At 32.2% G+C, this 13,744-nt stretch overlaps 1 protein-coding gene across 6 annotated transcripts in view; it reads right to left on the bottom strand.

Annotated features, from left to right (window-relative positions):
* Nucleotides 1–13,744, bottom strand: part of RELCH (RAB11 binding and LisH domain, coiled-coil and HEAT repeat containing) — a 120,877-nt gene that overhangs the window by 24,951 nt on the left and 82,182 nt on the right. For all 6 annotated transcript variants that reach the window (XR_004521601.2, XM_019937180.3, XM_019937177.3 and 3 more), the window contains exons 17-22: nucleotides 13,533–13,689; nucleotides 12,783–12,906; nucleotides 10,911–10,959; nucleotides 8,743–8,822; nucleotides 5,568–5,674; nucleotides 4,469–4,568 (exon numbers count right to left, since the gene is read on the bottom strand). Coding sequence is in view for 5 of the 6 variants with exons in the window: in XM_019937180.3 (XP_019792739.1) it covers nucleotides 4,469–4,568; nucleotides 5,568–5,674; nucleotides 8,743–8,822; nucleotides 10,911–10,959; nucleotides 12,783–12,906; nucleotides 13,533–13,689 (617 nt within the window). In the remaining variant the exon portion in view is untranslated. The remainder of the gene's footprint in view (nucleotides 1–4,468; nucleotides 4,569–5,567; nucleotides 5,675–8,742; nucleotides 8,823–10,910; nucleotides 10,960–12,782; nucleotides 12,907–13,532; nucleotides 13,690–13,744) is intronic.

The raw sequence follows: 13,744 nt of genomic DNA, 5'->3' as shown, positions 1-13,744 counted from the left end.
AAACACAAAAGCAAAACCAAAATTAGAAGCTAAGCAAATATTGCTACTAGAGTGCTTTATAAAGGCAGAGAATGCTTAGGAGAAAAATAAAGCTTACACAGCCTAGCAGTCCCTGAAAACTGTTTGTTACCAATTCAATGACAGTTTGTACTTTTGGTCAAATAGTCTATGCAATTTCCATGTTCAATTTAAAAGAAAGCGTTACCTTTTTTTTTTTTTCTTTTAAAGAAACTAAAAAGACATACTGGGTTCTATGGTTAAATTCTTTAAATAAATCTGATATAATTTTGTTATGACCAACAGGGTACAAACTGGACTGTTTTTAAACCAAACTCAAATGGCTAGCAGCCACCACTAAATTGCTTCTGATTGTTCTGATGCAAGTAAATTTAAAAATCACATACAAAAATTCCCAACCTTTTACATCATGTAGCTTTATTCTTTGAGGTACAGAGATATAATGTAGCCTAGTGGAAAGTACTTATTTCATGTGGGAATCAGACCTGGGTTCAGATTCTAGCTCTCCACTTATTGGTCATGTGGTCTTAGATATATTACATAATCCCTTGAAACTCAGTTTTCTCATCTGAAAATGGTGACACTACCATCTACCTTAAAGGATCACTGTGCTACTAACTACACATAATATACTTAAATATTGTGTCTGACAAAGACTAGGCATTCAAGAAATGCAAGCTGAATTACTGTGACTACTCCAAGGACATAAGATTTGTGATATATTTGGAAAAAGAAATTATTAACTAAAAAATGTTTTTGTCTCGTCCAAGTAGTTAATGTTTACAAATAGTCCTTTGTTTTGCATTTCTCTAAAAGCTCAAATAAAAAAAAAATACAATGAGCACAATTAGACCTATTGCTATAATCTCATCATAAAAACAATTCATTTAGCAACCAACCCTAAATCGCAGAACTAGAGGACAATATTGAGCTGTACGCATTGTTTTTATAAAAATTACGGAATTTTATGAGTTCAACAGAAAAGGGTAACATCCTAATCCTACGTTCTCTATTTCAGAATGTAAACACAAATGCTAATCAATCTCTTCACCTTGTAATGGAACTAGTCCTCATGGAAGATGGAAGATGCTGTGGAATTTTTAGTAACAAAAACGCAACACTGTGTTGGGTTAACTATTCCTCCTACACAGCACATCAGAGAGCAGAGCTCCCTTTATCAGAGGTTTTTAATTTTACACTAATCTGTTACCATTTAACAACTGATACACTTTATTTTATTTTTTTTTTTGCTGTACGCAGGCCTCTCACTGTTGTGGCCTCTCCCGTTGCGGAGCACAGGCTCCGGACACACAGGCTCAGTGGCTATGGCTCACAGGCCTAGCCGTTCCGCGGCATGTGGGATCTTCCCAGACCGGGGCACGAACCCGTGGTCCCCTGCATCGGCAGGCAGACTCTCAACCACTGCGCCACCAGGGAAGCCCAACTGATACACTTTAGAATCTACTTCAGTATTCTGAAATAATTTTTATTTCAACAGAACCATGGATAATTTAGGCAGGAATAAAATGACAAAAGAACTTCTGTTACTACCTTAAACATTACAGATGTCAGGTAGAAAGAAATAGGGGGAAGAAGTTCAAATACATTATATACAACTTTCTTCTCTGTATCATTTTATAAATAAGGTAGCTTAGATTCGAATTAGTAAAGTGTATCTTGAAGTGTCTAACTTGTGCCAGCCAAAAGGCATTAAAAAAAAAAAAAGGGATAATCCGGGGGCAAGTTAATTTTTCATTGCACTGGAGTTTTTAGGTTTAATTTAATAAGCTGGAAAATCGGAAAGCAAAATTTAAGAGCTATTAATTATTACACATTTAGACACAGTTTATCATTTGATTTTTAAACATGATGAGGTAAGTACAATTATTATTAATGTTTTAACAGATGAAGAAACTGAGCCTGAGAGAAGTTAAATAACTTGCCCAGGGTTTTAGAGCCCAAAAGAGGTAGAGCTAGAAAATGGACTCAGTCACATTTGTCTTAAAAGCCCATGCCTTCTTTGAGTTGTGGTCTTAATGTTACCTGATTTATCTCCTTATGATTGATGTAAGAAATCATTATATGAAGTTCTTTTCTGCATCGTTTGGGAAATCCATTATGTCACACTGGAAGTCACATAATAAAGTCTCTTTTATAAATCAATTTCAATAATAATTTGTTACATCAAGAATATATTGTCTCTTATTTAACAATGAGAATAATATGACTGATTGGATTTCCCCTTTTTGCCCTGCTGTCTGAAAACTCAGAGCTAAATTTAGTGTTCAGTTTCACTAAGTATCTCATATTATGTTCCTGGTATATCCATTTATTGCTTTCTTCTCAGTAGTTTCTGGTCTCACATTAAAAAAATTAAAAATTTTAAGTGACCTGTTTTTTATGTTTTTATTTTGAATTAACTCATCTTGGGGGTGGGGGAAGCAGGCATAACTGTAAATTATAAAGTATTAGTATCAAAAGAAATCTTATGAAATAATTATTCTTTTAATACAATATTATTCAAAATAAGCCTCACTGACAAAAAAGTAACTTTAATTTTTCCTACTAATGACTTTCATTGGCATGCTCAGTAAAAATTTTTTTATCATAAATGAACTTGAAAAATCATTAAAATAAGTCTCTCAGATTAGACTCAGAAACTCATCATCAACTGAGAGAACACTGAAAACTGCTTAAGCATAGGTATAGTTTCCAACCAGCACTGACAGCAGACATAGAAACCAAAACCAGACAAAAACCACATGTAAGAAATAAGGCAGAAAAAACCCCACAGAAACAAGTAAAAAGGGAGGACGCTTCATTTTCTTTATTTTCATTTATATTGTATGCTTCACCAGTATATACATACATTTTAGAAATAAATGGTTTAAGAGAAAGAAATAGCTGTTATGGTCTTAGAATAAAATCCTATTAAGTGAGTACATTAAAGAAATAGGATACTTTTTTCTTTTGGGGGGGAGAGGAGGCTAAAGAAAAACCTTTTTCTTTCATGGTAATAATTATTTTCAGCATATTGAATAATCAAAAATTATTTATACCCAGAAGGCACTTATGCTAGACATCTAACTGAATTTTTAATTTGGAATTTATCTTGACAAAGAACATGTGATTAGTTATTTTTTATCAAATATGTATAATTGTGGGAATAACATGTTCAGAGGATTTTCAACCTCCTCATAAGGATGGAATTTTCTTTAGATTCCACAAATCTATTTTAAATATTTAAGAGTTTTAGAAGGTATATATTTCAAATCTGTCAGTGCTCTATCCTTTAGATTGCAATTTATCTTAAATTATGTAAAAATTCTGAAATTCAGGAAAAATTGAATTGTCTAATTCTTATGAAAATAAGTGCTTTAAGATATTTTAAGAATCACATGTGTGTATTAAGGACAATTTTAGTTTGGATAAGTATACTTTTCCTAAACTATTATATTATTTTGTGAAGTAACAGCATATTAAAAAAACAGTAATCATAATGATAGTTAACATTTATTAAGCTCTTATTATTATGTGACAGACACTGTTTTAAGACCTTAGAAGTATTAATTCATTTAATATTAATAAAAATCCTTTGAGATGGATACTTATTATTATCATCTTCACTTACATTATAGATGAGAAAACTAAGGCACAGAGAAGTTTGAAACTGGCATTAAGTGGCAGAGACAGACAGTGAACCCAGCCAGTGTGGCTCTAAGAGAAGACTCAAGAACAGTAAATAACACTCTAAACCACTTTTAGTGCTCAAATTCAAGTTCTAGAAACACATATATATGTACACTAGGCTAACATATTTCCTCTATGACGGATAAAAAGATAGGTATTCCAATTTTCGTACTAAACTTGGGTAGGTGGCAATTTAAGAAAATCTAGTTAAATTATATGAAGTCTCTTCTGTCTTATAAGTCTACAGGCAGTTAATGTATAGAGATGTTGTTATTCCAGATATGAAAGGTGAGGGAATAATGAAGTAGGAATAATCAGTAAAATAAATATTTCCATAACTGCAAGTATGAATCCAACTATATTTTACTCATGAATCCAACTATATTTTACAACCTTAAAGATATCTTATATTGTTTTACTTTATTTTAATAGCTGTGTGCCTCAGTAAATAGAAAGTATAGCCAGGAAGATTTACATAGGATGGAAATTAAAATAAGATTTAAAAGAAATTCTGAGAAATGGAAATGATAATACAATAACATTCAAGGAACCAATAAGGCTAGAAAATAATCTGAAAAGTACCAAAGCTAAATTTCTGCCCCATCACACAGTACACAACTAGATACTCTTCAATGCCATAAAATATACATCAACATACCATAGTATGAAAAGCCTCTCTGCCTTTTTAAGAAATATTCCCTCTCCCTCTTCCAAAGAAAATCATTATGATCTGAACCAATAGAAGCGTTTGTTTACATACCTCAAACATTCTAGCAGCAGTGCATCTCACAAGTGCTGAAGTATGGACAACACCATACCACAAAACAGTTAACAATAACTCATGGTAGGCTGGATTTGCACTGAAAGAAAAAAAATCAATGCTAAAAGTGAGAGCCACATAGTTCTGGTTTAAAACATAAAAAGGTATATTCTTCCATTAAAGTCTATTTTGCCTTACTGGTGTATTGAAAAATACTACATTTATGAGGAATATTAATGATAAAAATATTGGCCAAACATATAGAATTAGTTTGTATGGTTTAATAGGTTACATCTAAGATTCTTTAAAAAAGGAAGTCACCTTATAAAACTACAAACTTTTAGCATATTCAGGAGTTATACTTTTAGTTTCTCTAAGTAGTTGCAATTATGACAGATATTTCAACTCTTTAATAGCATAAAAGTTAAAATTATAAAAAAATAAAGTAAAATAAAATTTTTACTTATGAGAAAGAAACACTGGCCTAAGAGCCAGATGGGTAAGTTATAACCTCTGTGGGTTTTAATTTCTGCATCTATAAAAATCTGGGACAATACTGCCCTATTTACATCATATGGTTGTGTAATCAATAAGGATCAATAAGGATAACTCAAATCACCTATATGGAAGGGTAAGTTGGCTGTGAAGACTATCCAAATGTGGGACAGTATTATTAATAAACACATAAGTAAAGAATGAGATAAAACTACTTAAGCAGCTAGATGATGTGCTTATGAGGGACTAGGCAAATCAAATGGAATGGAAAAAGGAGCCTAATGAGCTGGCTTTCACTTGGGGCTCCTTTTCCAGTTTTGGGATACTGAATTTTCTTCAAATCTGTACTTGACTTTATTTCTCCAGCTGCTTCAAAGAAGATATGTCTGTATCCTTTCCCTCATTCTTTTATTATAATGCATTGATTACAAAATATTAAGAATGTACAAATAAGAAAAACCAAAAACAAACAAAAAAATCTTAAGTCTCAAAACCAAGAGATTTGGTGTGTATGCCAATCTTTTTAGACTAAAAGTATGTACTCTATAAATCCAACTTTAAAACTTTATATAGCTTTTAAAAAACTATAAGCTATTATTTTTACCCCAGTTCCACAAAAGAAGCTTTCAGGCTATCAAGAGGAGCATGAGATAATGAAAGCAAGGTCATTACATCTTCTAAGAATCCAATTAACAGCTTTCGGTCTTCTTCCTACAGAGGAAAAAGACTGATAATGAATTTCCACCCAGTCAAGTAGAACTAAAACCATAATTTCCTAACTATAATTACAAAATTTTACCAAATAAGGGGCAAATATCCTAATTTGGGAGCATTTTAATTAAAGATATTTATTAAGCATATCTATGATCACAATGGTGTGAGGACAAAGACTATCTTGATTCACAGATTTAGACCCGTGGTGTCCAATATGGTAGCCACTCACCACATGTGGTTACTTATATTTAAACTAAAAATGAAGTAAAATAAAAGATTCAGTTCCTGGGTTGCACTAGTTACAATTTAAGTTGTTTAACAGCCACGTGTGGTTAGTGGTTACCTTACTGGACAGCTCAGATACAGATTACTTCCTACATCATTGCACTGTTGATTAGATAGTTCTGGTTTAAAACATAACAAGGTATATTCTTTTATTAAAATCTATTTTACCAATTTTACTTCCCATTAACTTTGGCTCTAAATACTTAAATACAAACCACTAAAATAGTTATCCTCCTAATAGTAGAAAATTGATATCTGAGAAATTATTAGTGGTGAGAAGCTTCACACTTGCTGAAATATAGACCACTGTGTTCTTAAAACAGTCACACCCTTGACTAAAAAATAATCTTTACTTTTAATCTTTCTTTTACAAACCATTATTTTAGTAATCTGAAAAAATATTTCTTTCTTTTTTCTTACACAGTACTGTATTAAGAAATATGTTAGAAAAAGCAGGTCTACTAAATAGGAAAGTTAAAAAAATAACTGTATGTTAAATTAACCTGAATCTGTAAGGGAGGGAATCTGACATTCTATCAGAAAGTAAATATATACAGAGTCAGGTATTTTGTCTTTAGGTCTTTATTAGCTCAACAATAAATGGCTTCTGTATATATCAATAGATCCATGAGGAAGACTAGATAACCACCTACCTTTTTTCTACATGGTCAGGTTAATTTAGAATGAGGTACAGATAAGTGATTGACAAAAGTAATGATCAGCATGAATAAAGGATGGACACAGCAGTTTTATAATACGCCAGTCTATTTAGGGAAGAACTTAGACACTGACAAACCAGCATCAGAGCTATGTTGGAATATAGATCTCACTCATTTATAGTCGCTTACTATATTAAACAGAGTATCCATAAATTTGGAAGATAAACTGTAAATCTGAAAAAACAAGTGTGAAATGAGACCTATGAAATATACTTCTAAATGAGCACGAATTCCTTTGATTTGAAAATTTACTATAATACTGTTTCTCAGCTTTGAAATTTAATACTGCTCATGTATTTGATTCAAAATAGGTTTTGTTTACCAAAGCAATCAGGGTGTGATTAACTCTAACAGAAAATTTGGTTTAGTAAGAAAAATATTAACAGCTGGTGTGGGCAATCTAGGACAGCCACCTCAATTCACATTTTGTAACCAGCAGGAAAGTTCTTATCTCTTTAGATATTTGGATTTCATATAGTGGCTCAAAAAGCATGTCTTTATTCATTTATTCAACAAACCTATACTGAGGGACTACCATGAGGCAAACCTTGTACTTCATTATGCCTTAAAATACCATTTATGGTGAAAACCAACATACTAACCAACTGCCAGAGCTTAAAAATGAGAGAGAAAAATATTGACATCACACTTGTTATTATGCGGAAGAGCTTCTAAAATTACAGAGGAAAATGGTATTCACGTTATTGTGCCTCGTAATATGTGCTAGGACTTAATCTCCATGAATTTAAGAATAACAATAAATACAATCTGTTAAGGTTACATGACTTAAAATATTCTAAACACAGGGATTCTCTGTGTATACATATTATGGAGTAGTCTTAGAAACTAGTGAAGAAAAGTTTAAAAAAATACTGTACTACTTTAACAGAGTTGGAGCTTCTGTTTCAAGGTATCATATGATGCTGTAGAACTATATTTTAATATTATAGGATGGTTCAAATCTATTTTGGAAGAAGAGTGCAATAAATATGAACTGCTTTACTCTGAATACAAAAGGCAAAAGAAATTAGGTATTAATCGGGTAAATTTGGGAAAAAAGATCTTCCTGTTTGCTTCTCACATTCTAATTCCTAAAAATGCTTTATCTTGAGTCCGTATCTTCGCCTCACAGGTGGAACTGCCTCACACTTAAAAATGACTGATGTGCCTTAATAAACATAATATGTTTACTTAAAACAATGTTAAGTAGAGTGAGGTGGTCTGTTACATTGGAGACCACCAATGAACCACATCTCCTGGTTCATGCTCTCATTTATTTCCCTCTTTTTGAATCTGGGGTGGGCCTGTGACTTGCTTTAAGCAACAGAATGCAGTAGTAGTGATGTGTTAATTCCAAGCCTAGGCTTTAGCCTAGCAGATTCTGATTTTGCAATTTTGGGAGCCCTGAGCCACCACGTAATGAGTCTGGCTCTGCTGTTCCACAGGCCCTGAGGACAGAGAGAGGCCCTAAGACTACATGGAGACTGAAGCTCAGCCATCCTTGCTGAACCCCCTACCAACCAACCAAGTGAATACAGCAACACAAGCGACTACCAGCAAGAAGAGACGCTTAGCTGAGCAAAGATCGTGAGCAAATAAAAGAGTTATAATAAGCCTTTACGTTTTGGGGTAATTTATTATGCAGTAACAATTAAGAAAGATAAAGTATTACTAAAACATACCTTACTAAAAATGATGATATAGTATGCTACAGCATTTTGTAGTTTGCTTCACCTAACACATGTGCTTTGTTGTTTATTAATGAAAAAATTATCAGGAAACACAAAGAAATTACTAAATAAGTGCAATCTAACACCTCTAACAAAATATCAAGAAGCACAGAATCTCTAAATTTATTTGTCCAACAGAGATTTTCCTCAGAGACTATTACTGAAATATGCTCACCACTGTAAATTATTTATTGAATGAAATGAATAAATAAATTTTGTTTTCACTTATGGGTAACATTTTCAATTATAAGCACATTAAAATACATAATATTAGCTATCTTTCTAAATAGAAAGTGCTTTACATTTTCCAGCAAAAGAATTTTTCCCTTACCTGAATATAACACGTAAGGACTCCTGTTGCATAAATGGGGACAGTAGCTTTAGTGAGGACCCCATTTCCTGCTGAGGAATCTAAAATCACAAAAACAATTTTAAAAATCTGAGTATGCTTTAAATGTAAAGCAAAAAGTCATAAGACAAATTATATTTAAAATTACAACTGGTTACAAAGCTTACAAATAAATATTATTACTTTAAAAAATATTTTGATTAAAACACATATCCACTGGTGGTTGTGAAAATATTATACAACTTAATACTTTTCAGAGCCATTAGCATAGACAGTTTTGATAGATGGGAAAAACTTTAATAACCAAAATGAGATGCTCTACTGTTATTTGCACAGTCAGAAATCAGAGCTTTCTTTAACACTCTCCCAAGTGCCCGTATAAGCAGGTCTTCATAAATTGTCAGGTTTTCAATTTGCAGTATTCAGTAAAATGTAAAGGCACTCAGCTGAAAGGAGGCAGCCAGATATACATTTTACCTGCTTCCAGATACGAGATACTATTTAGTTTCCAGTGCTAGCCTAGTTCCAGAGCTCCTCCTGCATCCTGTATAGGGATTTTCAGCCAGACAGAACCCTGATTGTTTTCATGGAGTAGGGAGGCTAAGTAAAGCATGGGGAGAGGGGAAAGCATCCAATCACAGGTGAGTGTCCTGTGACTACTGTAACATAAGAGATTTTCTTATGCAGCAAACGTAGATGATTTAAAAATAAAAATGTTCCAGAGGTGATATGACAGTTGCTATTTATAGTACCACAGCTCTTCACTTATTGATTTTTAGGCACTGTTTTAAGTGCTTTACATTTACTTTTATGTACTCAAACTTTTAAAAATTACTTTTTATCTATTTTTAATATGGTTTTAAATTCTTTTCAGAAAGTAGTACATAAAGAAATTGATTTGAAAAAATGTATTTAACTGTCCTGAAAGAAGTTTCAGCAAAAAAGAAAGTTCCATTTTCATATCAATTCGTATTTGAGGTTTGTTTATTCTCTTGGTAAGGGTAACTTTTTCTTTTGGGGAGTACTGATGTTGGCTGACTGTGACTATGGTAGCTGAGAGGTAAATCTGAGGCTAGGAACATAAGCTTAAGTTGAATTCACAGATACAGACTGTATATACAGTGATTATATACAATAATCACTTCCTATATGAACAGTTAAATATTCACAGCTAACTAATAATTCTAAAACCTATCAGTTTCCAAAAATATATAAATATTCTTCACCAATTTATCATCAGAATTAATAATTAACTAAAGAGATAATACCAACTATTAGGTATTCCAAGCATTAACCCTTTAGAAAGCTATTAAATATAAACTTTGGGAAGCATTTGTCAAAAAAAAAAATCTCATCGACATTTTCAAACTTAAAGGGAATCATTTATTCATTCTCTAACTATCTCTCAGGACAGCCCCAAATGGAGTTTTTCAGATGACTCAATTCAAATCATTAAGGTAGGACTGAGATAAGAATTACCTATACATTCAAAATCAACCAAGTTTAAAAACAAAACAGGGGGGCTATACATTTTTGTTCCTAACATTTTTCACAATTCGTTCCTAAGAAATTAGAAAAATACACATGGACATAAGATCCACACATAAAGGAGTTCTTAGGCCAGTGGTGCTACAACTACACTTCTTATGATAGATAAGTGAAAACTATGAACAGAGGGGCTGGAGCTGCCCATTAAAGCCTATAGTTTCTTTAAAATCTCATGTTTCATTTAAAAAACATATATGTGTATCTTGTATTCTCTTCAATTACAATTTGTTTTAAGTTTGAAAAGTTTTAAGTAACTAATTATGAATTAGATGCTCTTTATTTTTTCCTTTTCAGTATCTCGAATATACTACTTCAACTCTCCAAGGGTACAAGTACTCAGCTTGAGAAGCTCAGCCTTAGGTCAGTTTGATTACGGTGAAGGTAGATATTTACAGTCAAATTGACAAAGATTAATCTTACTGCCACCCCATGGGAAGAATATTAGACATGGCAGAGTTGTAAAACCAAGAATTCTGTAGTATAAATCTTCCTTTTCAATTGTACTTGCTAGTTTATTTATACACTTCACATACAATGAATAAAGTATTTTGCTGGAGTAAAGAGATTCAATTGTTTTTAAAAGTAATAATGAACAAACTTACCAATATTTTCTTCAGACAGTCTTAAAATCTCCTGGAACTGAGGTTTTACCTAAGCAACCCAAAGAAAAGATCCAGAAAGTCTCAAGTTCAACGGACCAATCAATGGTTAAATAAATAAAATGTTTACTACCACTACTTATTTATTTATTTTGTTTTATAGACTGTTGATTCAAGTAGTCAAAAACATAACAATTCTTAAGAGCCATAGGAAAAAAGAAGAGTTAAGTTACTGAAAACAACACCTTTTAGAGATAAAATATTTAAAAGAATCAATTCAGGTCAGCAAGTTTTCTGAAGGGTCTTTAGTTTCCTTCACTGAATTAAAATAATTTCCAAGGTGATTTTAAGTGCTTGAAATTACTACCTCCTAAAACTGACCTTGATGTTAGAAAGGGTATTTAGGCAGATATTATATGATTAGAATTATTGAAAAAATTTGCTGTATATAAAAGGAATGAAAATGAAATTCCATTCATTTAGGGTATTCAATAAGTAACATATTCATCATGTGATATCCATTGGCTTAGGTTAGTCTTTAACTTCTTTAAAATTTAACTTTAAACATCAAGTACAGAATTTAACATTAAAATTTTAAGTTAAAGCAAATGCTTGTTTCAATTTTTTAACATTATTGGATTTCAGATTTCAGGCCACTGAAGTCAACCACTTACTGTTAAGTGCTAAAATGAACTCCTAATTGTTTTTGTAAAAAAAGTAAAATAAATAACAGCTACTTCTTTTGGAGATGTCAAACAAATTGTGCCAAGCGTGATTACCAGTAAAATCAAATCATATTTGTTTAATAATTACATGTTAGTGAAAAATGTAAAATGATTTTGTTTCTTCTACAATAACATCAAGCTCTGGTTTTTGTCCTCCTATTGACAGGTCAGGCATATTAATTTACAAATTCAATTTAAACTGAGATGTAGACAACTGTGAAAAGATTAATCTACAGAATCAGACTTAAATTAAATAGAATTAAATGACACTGAAGGAACTTCTTCATTTCGCACATGGAAAGATTAAGCACAGATACATTAAATGATTTATCACAGGATACAAACATAACAGGGTCATAACCCATTTTCCGAATTCCGTCCAGTCCACTATACCAAACTGTCATGCTCTAAATGTTTCAGTAACTACAGGCTTAATAGTAAAGAGCTACACAAAATTTTTACCTTTTAAATGTCTTGATTAACATTTGATTGTAGCAATGACATCTTTTTATGTTTTTATTAGAGCTCTAAAGAACTGACTTAACAATATGCTATGAAGACAAATGGATTAACAGGATTGAAGAAGAAAGTGGGACCTAAGGACATTCCAATTTAATATCTAAAACTACAGAATAGCCTAGATAGGCAAATGTGACAGTGATTGAAATATGTAGCATTTATCTCAAGTGTCCATTCTATTGCAAGAGCTTGTATCTTGTAGCAAGTATTCTATACAAGCTGCTTTGATTCTATAATCACCTAAAGTTTTGACCAAAGCATGCTGGGCAAATGGCTGCTTCCTGAATCTGTGGTAGATGGTGAAGTACCAGAAGTACATTCAAAGAATCACAGCTGAGTCCCCTAGCTGATATTTCCTATGCTAGAAAGCTTTGAGATATCCACATGAGTAGATCTTATAACCAAATCTGGATACAAACTAAGTTTTGGCTAAATCATCTTCTGAAAATCAATAAAGAGAAGAATATTACTGACTAGAATTTTCTTTTACTATCACAGTTTTCTAAGGTATTAAAAGATAATTTGAATAAAGGAAGGGCTCACGCTTTTATTTACTCTGCTATAGCATTAATTAACACATTACATTTCTATGTCTCTTGCATATAAGAAAACATGGAACACAAGTTTTTACCTTAGTGTTTGTAAAAATTTTGCCAAATGTCCGGCAAAGGCGCCAGAAAAATCTGGAGAATTCATGGACACAGGTAGTTGAAGTAACATTAATTTTGCCAACTATTTCTATAAGCTGTGGCAACCTGAATATGAAAGGAAAGAAAAGTAGGCAGGGGTACAAATAAATTATTGTTTCCTTGCCAATTTCTGAAACAATGCAAATCTAACAATATCTTCTGTTCTGCTTTTCATAGCTGGTAAAATTGGAATACAAAGGAGTTGTTTGGAACCCTTTGCAAAGTCTTCAGTTTATATTCTATAAATTTCTTAAAATAAATTTTAACTGATTGCCATAAAATATATGGAATCTTAATGGTAGGGTTCTAAGTATGGAGTTAATGAGACTCAAATCAATGGAGCTGATATTTCATACAAGAGCTTGGCTAACATGGCATCATCCACTTTAGCCTCAAAAATGAAAAGTCTGAATGTAGTTTAAAATCCATCACCACTTGTAGACAATAAGGCAGCAGATAGGTCTTCTGACATAATACAGCAGCACCATCTTCATAGATAAATAACTACGTATCTAGTAGTATAAATCTCCTCTCCTAAAGAAATTTACCATAGATGATGCCAAGTTATGTTTTGCTATTTTTTTTTAATATTTTGTTATATTTTGTCCCTCAGTGCCCAGGCTAAATATAGTGAGCTACCTTTCATTCAACTGATTGAGATGTACCAAATGAATTCGGAGATGGTAACTTACAATTGATTGACAACCCATAGTAAACTTTCCCAGCCTGTTGTACCCTCGTGTTCCAGCTGGTAATCATAAAGTTGTAGCAGTACTGCCAATTGCTCACGACTTCCAATAATAGTAGACACATCTTGAAGAGGCGACATAGGCCGAGGGAACCTAGTCACTATAAAAATTAGAAGCAAAATAAATCACATAGAAAATGACAGTTTGGAAAGTTA

Source organism: Tursiops truncatus, chromosome 13 (genome assembly GCF_011762595.2).
Source record: "Tursiops truncatus isolate mTurTru1 chromosome 13, mTurTru1.mat.Y, whole genome shotgun sequence".
In the NCBI taxonomy this organism is placed as follows: Eukaryota; Metazoa; Chordata; class Mammalia; order Artiodactyla; family Delphinidae; genus Tursiops; species Tursiops truncatus.
This window is presented reverse-complemented; position numbering and strand designations above follow the sequence as displayed.